The sequence below is a fragment of the Oryza brachyantha genome, chromosome 4 (assembly GCF_000231095.2).
Source record: "Oryza brachyantha chromosome 4, ObraRS2, whole genome shotgun sequence".
Taxonomy (NCBI): domain Eukaryota; kingdom Viridiplantae; phylum Streptophyta; class Magnoliopsida; order Poales; family Poaceae; genus Oryza; species Oryza brachyantha.
In genome coordinates, this window is record NC_023166.2 from 8,774,862 (window position 1) to 8,786,703 (window position 11,842).

Here is an 11,842-nt window from a genome sequence, read left to right on the forward strand (position 1 = left end):
AATAACTTGTTGGTAATAGAAAAGAAAAAGAAATTACTCAGTGCGATCCGTTTAATTTAGTACAATTTAGTTTCATTAATTCATGGCATATTATTTTGTGAACACGTACTATATGTGATGCTCTTGGATGATCAGTACAACATATTTAGGAAAGAATATGTTGTACGAAACCAGCCTTAACTCTTTATTAATTACCCGTAGAAATTAAATTGCTGTGATCCAAAACCAAGAATATGCCACAGGGGCACTGCACATATTATGAAATCCATTTTTCAGAATTTTTGCAGGTGATGCCTAGTGACCAACTAATTTTGCCCTGAGTTTAAATTTGAATTTTTAACTTTAAATTTAGAGTTTATTTTAGGGTTTTTTACATAGATTTTTAGCATTGGCTCTTAGATTGTCAAGAACACGTATATAAAAATTTTATTTATAAATTATTTTTCGTTGTAATATGTTGTTTCGCCTTTTTCCATAAAAAAACCAAAAGATGACATCTATGATCCAATTTACAAATAGATAATTGACTCGATTATCAAAACAAACGTACCCTCTCCGCCCTACCAGAATCAATTTCTGACTACAAATCTTAACCTATCCAGATTAATAATGAGATATTTTTTAGGATATATGGTGTATCTTTTTATATATTTTAGACAAAGTATCAATCTACTTAACTGTTGGACTCAATGGCCATAGGTAGGGATGGGAATGGACAAAAGTCCGTGGGTTGTTTCATAAGCCTATTTAATTCTTAAAATTTTTTTAGCTCAAAACTCTATACAATTTTATTTTCAATCCGTTTTAAATCCGGCCCTTAAATTTTATCGGCAAAATGGTAGGGTCCATTAACACCCAAGCCGTAGGTGTTCTTTGCAAGTTGTTGCAGGGCTCAGAAGGACCATCTACAAAACCACAGGTTTTGTGCAACATGTGGCATCCAAATCAACATCATCAAACTACCAAGTTTTATTCTTTTCGTCTGTGCCTATCTGTTTGGATACCTTTTAGTTTCTTGATAAAAAGAAATCCCTTCTCCTGTACTCCTTAATTAATTTGACTCACTACCTTTTTCCAGGTGCTAAACATACCTCCATTAAGCTGACAACTGTTTGCGGCTCTGTGCATGCATTGCGTGTGCTTTGCATAATGCAAGATCACAATTCACACATGTACTACCTACCTTGTTACTTTTTTTCCTATTACATGGAATACGTACATGCACACAACTGCACATTTTCTTTAACAAACACACGCCTAAGGGATGAGACTAGCGGTAAATATATATGTGGCCTCACTAAACCAATCAATCTACCATTCTGTTCTCCTCATGACTTGCAGTAGCATGCATGACGCATGGTACATGCATAGAAGAGAAGAGACGAATAATACTTCCTTCGTCCCTAGATGCTCGACACCGTTAAGCTTTTTTTAGACGTTTGACTATTTATCTTATTTAAAAAATATATAATTATTAATTATTTTTATATTATTTTATATATGGTTAAATATACTTTTATGCATATATATATCTTTACATATTTTTTTAAAAAATAAATAAGACGTGTATAAAAAATCAACGGCGTCAAATATTTAGAGACGGATGGAGCAGAAACACTAACTCTATTAAGCAATGACAACTAACAGTCTACTGGACTTGAATCCTACATGGCTGTGTATGGATTTGCTAGCTGTTTGAATGGTGGTTAAATTGGGTTATATTTTGCCAGGTGTCACTGTATTTAGAGGGTGGGTTTGCTAGCTAGCTGTTTGAATGGTGGTTAAATTGGGTTATATTTTGCCAGGTGTCACTGTATTTGGAGGCTCTAATGATGGTCATATACAGACGATTTATTTCTGCTTACCTGTGTCTGTGGTGATGATCCATATATGCAAACGATTTACATGCATGGTCATGGAGATGTCTATCTTGATTGGAAAACGCACAACCGGTTGGATGCATGCATACCTATCTTTCTTTGTAGCTGCTGTGTGCTGGCTTGGAGTGATAACTGAAAACTTCGAAACTTTTTGTGAATTGGCTAAGCATGCACCTCAAGAAAAGAGAAGGACAAAAAAAAAGCTGCTTTGAGGAAGCCACACGACCACGGCAACAAGCTCTTTGAAACCATCGAAGCTAGCATGACTTTATTCGTAGTTTTGTGACACCCGATGGTTGCACTCACCTTCATGCAATTTGGAAAAAGAACTCACCTTCGGTCATTCGGTGCAATGTAACCGGACCTATTAGAGCAAGTTTAATAGTATAAACCAACTGCTCACTCTAAATCATCTATAGCCAACATAATAACCAATTCATACAATAGTTACCTATAAACATATACTACACAATTAATATTCGATCCCATTTGTCATACACATATGTTGTGGAGTCCGTGCTACAGCTGACTATAAATCTGTAGCCCGTTGCTCTTCTATATCTCCTTTTATCTTCTTAAAATATGTTTACAGCTGGCTTATAGTCTGCTATTGTACCTGCTCTTTAGGCTCTTACTTCCCCTTAGAAACAAATGAAAGTCGGTGAATTATCTATAAAAGCACATAAACATAGTAGGGCCTACAATCTTCGTCATAAAGCTTAAATCTTTATAAGCGCAGTCGTAAAAGGGACCGGCATCAACTGGCTGCTGAATCATTCAAAATTCCTTGTAGTTGTGATGTTTCTCGAACTCTCCTGCACTAGTTTCGCTCAAAATTTACAACACATTTTTCACCACTAAACTATGTTTTCATGATTTTTTTTATATTCTCTGTGACACGTTGCATTCAAGTTACACCTCAATTTCCATCACTATACCCTCTTTTTCGATGTTTCTTGAATACTCTTATTCTATACGTTAGGCTACCACACATTTTTCATCACTAGGCCTCTCCTTTCATCATGCTCGAATACTCTTCCCACATTCCATCCAAATTACAACATATTTTCCGATCGCTAAAAACCTTATTTCCCCTCCTAATTTACCCTCTCTAGGTACACCAAAGGAGAAAAAACACCAAAAACAAAAAAAAAGAGAAAAAGATAATAAATCCTAGGGGCAGAGAGAGAGTTATAGAGAGAGAAGAGGAGGAGGGAGAGAGAGAGAGAGAGAGAGAGATTGAGATGCCAAATCATTTCCATGCGGATCTTGGAGGCGCGGCGCCCACCCATGCTACATAAGGTGGCAGTAGTAGTAGAGCCGAGTGACACCACCGCACCCCCGCTGCTCTCTGCTCCACCACCGTGACGCACGCCCTTCCGCCAGCGACGCCCAACCCACGCACACTCGCACCGCACCAAGAGCTTTCGGAGGCAGAGGAAGAGGAAGAAGCCATGGGCGAGGTAAGGACGGCTCCTTCTCGGCGAGAGGGCGGGGAGTTCTTGCCTTCTTGGGTCGTAAAGGCGGAATCTTGATTTTGGTTGAGGTGGGTGGATGAATATGCGTGTGGTGGTGTGCAGGAGGAGAAGAAGGAGGCGAAGCCCAAGGAGGAGGAGAAGCCCAAGGAGGAGGCCAAGAAGGAGGAGGGGGCGGCGGCGGCGGCTAAGGAGGAGAAGCCCAAGGAGGAGGGGGAGAAGGGGAAGGAAGGCGGCGGCGGCGGCGAGGAGAAGAAGGACGGCGAGGCGGAGGCGCCGCCTCCTCCCCCGCCACCGCCGGAGGAGGTGGTGATGCGGGTCTACATGCACTGCGAGGGGTGCGCCAGGAAGGTCAAGAAGATCCTCAAGGGATTCGATGGTAATGCCCTTGCCTCACCTCCTTCTGTTCTACATTTTTTTTTGATAGTCGTTCTGTTCTACATTTGATGATGCTATTGTGTTCATGCCAACTTTTTTTTTTTGCTTTGCTTTGCTCGGTTGGATCAATCTTTCGTGTTCAGTGTCATGTGTGTTCGTCTCTGTGATGTGTGAAAAATTTAATGAGAAGTGTGTTTAATCTCTGATGCTTTGCTGGTATTCGCTTTGGGCATATGATGTCTGAACTGAACATTTCTGTGATAATTGTCTTTCAGGGAATGAGTTTTTTTTTCCTGTTTATTGGAACCTGTGTGTTCATTTGGGAATGGAAGCTTAATAAGTCTGTTTGTTCATCAGGTTTGAGAGGCATGGCGTGGTTAGGAAATTGGTTAAAGTTTTTCTTAACTGAAGACTGTGGGTTTTTTCTGTGTGCTGATCTGTAGTTCAAGCTATATTTTAAGGTTGTTTTCAGAAGAATTCATGTGGTTCATGGTGGGATTTGGAGGGGGGGTTAGGTGGGCTAAGCTTTAAATAATCAGATTCACCTAGTCAGTCACACTTCAGATCTTTCTTTTTCAATGGGTGCACATGAATCACCTAGTTGATTAATGGTGAAGAGAATGACTAGAGATCCGAATAGCTTTTAACTCCAGAAAGTTGGAGTAGATTCCAAGAGAATGACAGCCTTGAGTATTATGCCCTTCAGTGTTTGTTCTAAAAAGGCCCAAAAGTGAAGTTGATTCCTCAATCATCTTTCAAATTCTAATATGTTGCAAGCATCTCTGCATATTCTCCATGTCTTACTAGTTGCTATCAAAGAGAATTCAGGATTATATAACTCAAAAGACCCGGTCTTCATGGCTGTAGCAGTACTGATTCTTCATCTGAAAACTATATATATATTCTTTTGTGTAATGTAGGAGTGGAGGATGTGATCGCCGACTCGAAGGCGCACAAGGTGTTGGTGAAGGGCAAGAAGGCAGCCGCCGACCCAATGAAGGTGGTGGAGCGCGTTCAGAAGAAGACCGGCCGGAAGGTGGAGCTCCTCTCGCCGATACCACCCCCTCCAGAGGAGAAGAAGGAAGAGGAGAAGGAGGAGCCTGAGCCTCCAAAGCCTGAAGAGAAGAAGGAGGTGATTGATTCTAGCAAATGCTCATAACAACATAACGATCATTCCCAGCATTTCCTGCTCTTTCCAGTTTCCATCACCAAATTGGTGTATTTGTGCCAATTTTACTTCAACTGTGTAGTTCAAATAAACACTGACATAAGGATGTATCTTTCTGTATGATTTTGAAGCCACCGGTGATCGCTGTTGTGCTGAAGGTGCACATGCATTGTGAGGCCTGTGCTCAGGGGATTAAGAAGAGGATCCTCAAGATGAAAGGTGCTTCATAGCATATATCAAATTTCCAGCCCTTTCCATTTCTACTTGTTTCACTATCAGCACTAAAGGCAGATTTTTTTTCCTTAGTATTTCTTCTTGACATCGTTACACTAGCTTCAGCGGCAATTAGTTTGCTAAGTTTTGAGTTTGATGAATCATAATGCAGCCTGTGATTTTGCAATCTCTAGCGTATCTTGTTTTCTGATGCGGTGATAAAGAGGAGGTACCGGAATCCTCTTTTAGTGAGTGACACAAATTAAAGCCAAAATGTGGGCCTTGTACCTGTAGCTCCTTTTCTTGCAAAAGTTGCATTTTTTTTCCGAGATAAGATTCATTCCTTCAACTACTTGTCTGACTACAAATTAAATAGAAGATCATTTGGCTTGTTGAAAAGATATTCTATTTAGCATCACATGGAGGCTAGCCTCAGGATCAATGATACTACTTCTGAATAACTAAATAAGTTCCTCTCAAACTTATGCAGGGGTACAATCAGCCGAGCCAGACCTCAAGGCATCGGAGGTAACCGTGAAGGGTGTGTTTGAGGAGGCGAAGCTGGCTGAGTACGTGCACAAGCGCACCGGCAAGCATGCTGCCATCATTAAGTCGGAGCCGGTAGCCCCTCTGGAGAAGGCGGCAGCCGAAGGTGGCGACGAGAAGAAGGCAGCCGAAGGTGGCGATGAGAAGGAGGAGAAGGAGGAGAAGAAGGATGGAAAAGACGATGGTGGCAATGGCGGCGGAGACGAGAAGAAGGAAGAGAAGGAGAAGGAGGGTGGCAACGCCGACGGCGAAGAGAAGGACAAAGACAAGGAGAAAGATCCGGCGGCCATTGCCGCTGCAAACCTGTACCTGCAATATCCAAGGTTTGCATTCCCTGCCGGATACTACCCGCCCGGGCCTAGCTATGCCTACCCGCCACCATACCCGCCATCCTATCCGCCATCTTACCAGCCATCTTACCCGCCATACCCGTCGCACCCGGCGCACAACCCATCACAGATCTTCAGCGATGAGAACCCAAATGCCTGCTCCGTCATGTAAAAAGGTTAGAAGCTAGGGGCCTAGAGTGAAAAAAGAATAAGAAGAGCACAGGACTGCAAAAATTTGGAGGGTGCCATTGCAACAAGTGCCTTTGAGCAAAGCAAAATGGCAGCTTGAAGAAAGTACCAGGCTTTTTGGGGGGTTAGATATCTTTTTAACCTTCTTTTTGTAATTTTAACCTTCTCTTCACTGGTATAAACTATAACGTAAGTCTGGACTTCCTTGCGAGATTATGGATGCTATCTTATGTAGAATTTTGCTCTGTACTGTTTCACCTTCAAACTAATGTAAAAACTGTACTATACTAGTATAATTCTTAGGTGTACCTGGGTTCCCTGTCCTTCTGGGTTCCATTTTACTCTCTCTCTCTCCAGAACAGAGAACAATAATCAGAAAACCTGAATTATGGTGGTGAAAAGGAAAATTCACTGGGGGTAAATGATGTGAAGTTTCTAGAGTGATGATGCCATGATGGTGAAATTCTAAAGGTAGGAGACAAGTGCTTGTCATGTGCATGTGATGGGTCCATTTTTGCATGACACAAAATCCTAGGTGGATTGCCCCTTGAAAATTTGATGCCCCCTATTTTTACACCGGTCTTGTATAGTTCTTAATTTTTTTTTTAAAAATATCACGTCAAATATTTGGACATCTAAATAAAACATTAAACATAGATGAACCAAAAAACTAATTGCATAGTTACTAAAGAAATGTTGAGACGAATCTTTTGAGCCTAATTAGTCCATGATTAGCCAATGATTAGCCATAAGTGCTACAATAACAAACATGTGCTAATGACGGATTAATTAGGCTCAAAAGATTCGTCTCGCGGTTTCCAGGCTAGCCGTGAAATTCGTTTTTTCATTCGTGTCCGAAAACCCCTTCCGACGTCCAGTCAAACATTTGACGTGACACTTCTATCAAAAAATTTTCTCAATCTAAACACCACCCAAATGTATGAGCTGCTGGGGCTATTGCTAGGATTTCAGGGTCATTAGCAATATGATGAAGTCACCTGTTCCTTGTGATTCCTTTATACTGTCACCAGCCTACTATTAGTGGATGTGGCTGCTTTCAGGTAAATTTGCTAACTTTGTCTCTAGACTGATTTTCATTTTTAATCCCTTGGGAACCCCTTCATCAAGTGGGTTGATGATGACAACATTTGCATCCCAAGAATTGAAAGGGATGCGGTGTAGGTTCATTGTTCATGCAGCTGGTGAAGAGGGAGACTCAGAAACAGTACCAGATACCCCCAACTTTCAGATCAATAGTTTGTAGCTCTCCATTTGGTATATATATGTGCATGGCTGTCCTCTCAAGAATTTTGGCGATTGCGACGCTGACGTCGTTAAATTTGTTTTCATTCTGAGCTGGTATTTCACACAAAACAGTCCAATTTACATGAGAATTATGAGAAAAATATGTTTTCTTGTGCTTTAAATGTGGTGTCGGTGTTTAAAACAATCAAAATTTCCTATTGTTATGCACCTAATATCAAGCAAAATATTCAATTTTGTGGTCGATTATAGGATGTAATATATGAACAAAACCTAGTGAGGCAGTGGGTGGTGACTAGGAAAGATGGAGAATGGCCAAAATGGGGGCAGCAGTTGGCTCCTGCATCCACATCAACCTGATGCTTGCTGCCTACATAACTGAGCTCACAACCCCCCCCCCCCCCCATCATTTCTTAATTAAACCACCAACTTGCTTTTGTTCTCTGACAAAAACACTGGCATTAATCTCTGATGCCCCCACACACTCATCAAAAACATTTGCACGCCCAAAAATCACTAATTAATCTACACAGTACAAACACATGCAAACCACTGCATTATGTTTGCTTGCTTCTCAGTCTCAGCTTAGCTTTTTTGGGATCCCAGGTTAAGCAAGCTAAGATAAGCTAGCTTACACAGTTCAATCCTCAGTCACACTGTTAACTCCAAGTGAGAACATGCAATGCCATGTGCAGATTACTGGTCTTGTCTCTCTGTACTGGCCCTGGGAATTGAATGTGGCATCACATGGTGAAGCAAACAAAATTAGGGCAGAAGCATGTAAAAAAAGAAAAGAAGTCAGGGTGGCCAAGGATTTTTTTTCTTTGGAAGGGTTTTCACCTGTTTGCAGATGAACTGGCACATGCATGGTTCTTATTTTGAAATCATTGCTAGGTACAAAAAGGTTTTAATGAGAATAGGGGGCCAATGGATGTGGGCATGTTTCAAGTGTACCAGCAAACAAGCAGGATAATATGTATGTGGATTTCAAAAAACTGCATGGATGCACACTGATTTGTTTACATGTGGAGGTTATATGCATATGGTCCCCAAAAAACAAAAGGCTCTGCCATTTTGAAATGAATACATTCTGCCCACAAGATGATCTGGTATGACAGAATCTAGGATCTGATCTTGTTTGTTTAAAAACTAATTATTTGGGTGGGAGCAGATGGTGCTAAACATTTAGCTTTATGTGGCACTTGAGTGCGAATAATACTACGTCCGTCCAAAAATATAAGTATTTCTAGGTTATTTAATATGAGTTAAGGTTTAACCAAACAAAAACTATGTTGCTGAGTGGAAGGATAAGTGGGTAAAATAGAAAAAATAAATAAAAAGTTAATGATGTGACAATATTAATGTGAATAATGACAGAAATGATACACAACAGTTTCATGCCATGTATTTATTTTTTTATTTAGTAGATTTCGTACTCTGAATATTTATATTTTTCGATCGCCTAAATTTGTAAGTTGCTAGGCCTAAAATTGCACACAACAAAGCAGTGCAAAATTTAAAGTTAACTTTTACACATGGATTGAGAGTCTAAGGAACATGGTCACTGACATGTGGCCACATAGTTCATGCCCTATGTGTCAGTGACCATGTCACCGGGAATTTATGCTAGAGAATCCACTTCATTTACACACAGCCTAGCTAAATTATAACATTAAGATATTAGCTCGTTTTAACTGAATTTTATTATTGTATATGGTTTTGCTTTTTATCAATCAATGTTTGGAAGCTTTTACATTTAAATTTACATTTTTTTTATAATTGTAACATTATTTCATATTTATGCTAGAATAATTTATTTTTCAATCTTGATATAGGCAAGAAGAGACTTTGTTTAAATACGAAATATGACGGGTGATGAGGAGTTGGGGATCGTTGGATTGTCATCTAAGGGATGTGAAAAAGTGGCTGAAATTCTAGAATACCCTTTTCTGAGAATTGATGCCGTGTATGTGGCTCAGCGTTCACCTTAGACTGGATTTTCACCGAGAGAAAACAGAGGATGCATCCCATGTTGATAAACTATGGCCCTGTACACTTGGTTTGGCTCCAACATCAGGAATTTTTTAGATAATATATTTTGTTATTATTAAAAATAAACAGATTGAATAATCCGCTTTTGGTTTAAAGTATGAACAACATGTCTCACATTAACTACCTTAAGCCAAAATTGGCCAGAACTATGCCCAGATTGGCTTGGCTCCAGCTCCAGGATTCTTGAAAAAAAAAGAGTTTGTTATTTAAAGCAAACATATTCAGTCATCTAGTTTTATCGTAAAGAGTGAACAAATGCCCTACATTAACTAGCTTAGCATTGCCCCCATCTACAACTTTAAGGCTAGTCTCAGTGCCCAGTTTCACTATACAACTTCCAAAATAGCTAACTCGATGAAACGATACATGAAACAACAACTTACAGTGCAACATTTCATCATACCATTTTCAAACCTAAATAAAGCATTTAATTACTGCTGAAAGTTTGAATGCATTCATATAGTGTTTGATTGCATGAAACGCCTCAAGCTGCTCAATACGAGTTTCACTGCGTTACCGAGGACTTGGTAACGGTACCCAAACGTTTCATGGCCATGAAACGAATTTCCTCTCTCTCCTCATAGTTTTATGCAAATATTTCTTTTTATGCTGATGAGTCACCTAATTAACGTATATGACACCCCCACGAAACTTCAATTGAGACTGGACTAAGAATTTGTGGAGCTAGAAAAATTTAGAGTTAAAGCCGTGACAAACAAGACCTACATATAACAAGAAACACTGGATTAATTACCACCCTGCATTTATGCAAGACCATCAAAACACTCAACCATAACAGTTGACTAGCTAATGACTATAATTAATTTATAGTGGCAGCACTGTGACAAATTAAAACATACTGCTACTACTACTTTAGAATGGAGAGACCAAATAAGCAAGCTTTTGATCAGTACCAGATAATGAACAGCATGAGCATGCATGCATGTTCAGTGGTCCAAACAAGAGAAGGGACACCTAAAAGCGGCACATTGCGTTGCTCTAGTCAGCGTAGGAACTAGAGAGCCCTAGTCACTGATGCTGGGATTAACCGTAAAGGTACAATTAAGAATCATTTCCTTTACTAGCTAGCCCTCTAAAAAGTGCAAAGTTAGGCAATGGCGAATATATATAAACAATTGCATGCTTTCTTAATTAACTATTTTGAAGGCTAACATAAACAGCTACAACCATATGCACGTTAGTCCCACAAAACCATACCAGCTTCTCTCCCTCCTTACTTAAATATTAGCATTTCCACGTAGCATAACTATTTGTATAATATTATTTATCTTATTAATCACTTCATATTTAATTTTTTTCTCGTCACTCATCGGCTCTTGAGTTATAACACCCACTTGTTTAACGAGTACTATAAGAATTTCTCTTCCCGTACTAATTAATCTCTGCTAAATAACCTATAATCGAGCAACAAAGGGATCGAGTACAGTGCATCTCAACTGTAGTACGTACGTCGCTGTCCATCCATGATCCACAGCCTATCCAATCGATGCAATATTAGCAGAACTAAGTAACTAACCACTAGCTTATGTAGGATCTGGCATTGTTTCTAGGCAGCTGGCTAGCCGGAGGAAGTTCGACAGAGTGTAAGCCCTACGATCCCATGGTGCGGTCCCAATAGAAATGGTGTGTACTAATCCGGCCCCCAACTAAGCTAGAGGAACTACCCTCAAAAAAAAAAAAACTAAGCTAGAGGAACAGCTTTCATGTAAGCTCAATTAATTAAGCTTTTGAAATGAAAGCTTACATGAAAGCAGTATTTCATGTAAGTTTTGTTATAGGACATTTTTTACAAGGGTATAACTCAGGAGCACACGAACACGCACCATACTCACACCATAATATACACACGTACGCGTCACTACCACACGCTTAGGATTTTGAATGCGCACGGGTGTAAGGAAAAAAAATCCATGGGTGAGATGCGCGAGCTGCGATCCTAGGGATCGAACTCGCGTGGGCTGCTCACACATCCACGCGGCCGCGCAGCTAGCCATCCGAGTAATGCACGGTCTCTTGTTATAGGAATTAATACCGCTTTCCTATAACATACATATCCATTCTGGTTTGGCTTTTAAAACGAAACATTTCGGTACCTGGCCGATATCGGTATACATGGTTATTTTTCTTATCGTTATTCGTAATCGTGATAAGAAAAATATAGCCATCATATCAAATATGACAGATAAATGAGTTCGGACATATTAAACACAACATCATTTTTTCACGTCATTTGTCTATAACGCATGGATGTGCCATACATAATTTCTTCTTAATGCTTAGTTTAAATACAAGACAAATGATATATATGAATTCTTTAAAAAACGACAA

General features: G+C 39.9%; 1 protein-coding gene across 1 annotated transcript; it reads left to right on the top strand.

The window, feature by feature from the left end:
* Window positions 1-3,107: 3,107 nt before the first annotated feature.
* On the top strand, window positions 3,108-6,503 carry LOC102716684 (heavy metal-associated isoprenylated plant protein 7-like). The gene is made up of 5 exons (XM_015836730.1): window positions 3,108-3,343; window positions 3,461-3,734; window positions 4,654-4,865; window positions 5,033-5,120; window positions 5,605-6,503. The coding sequence occupies exons 1-5, from the start codon at window positions 3,335-3,337 to the stop codon at window positions 6,159-6,161; spliced, it is 1,140 nt and encodes a 379-aa protein (XP_015692216.1). The 5' UTR covers window positions 3,108-3,334; the 3' UTR covers window positions 6,162-6,503.
* The last annotated feature ends 5,339 nt before the right edge of the window (window positions 6,504-11,842 follow it).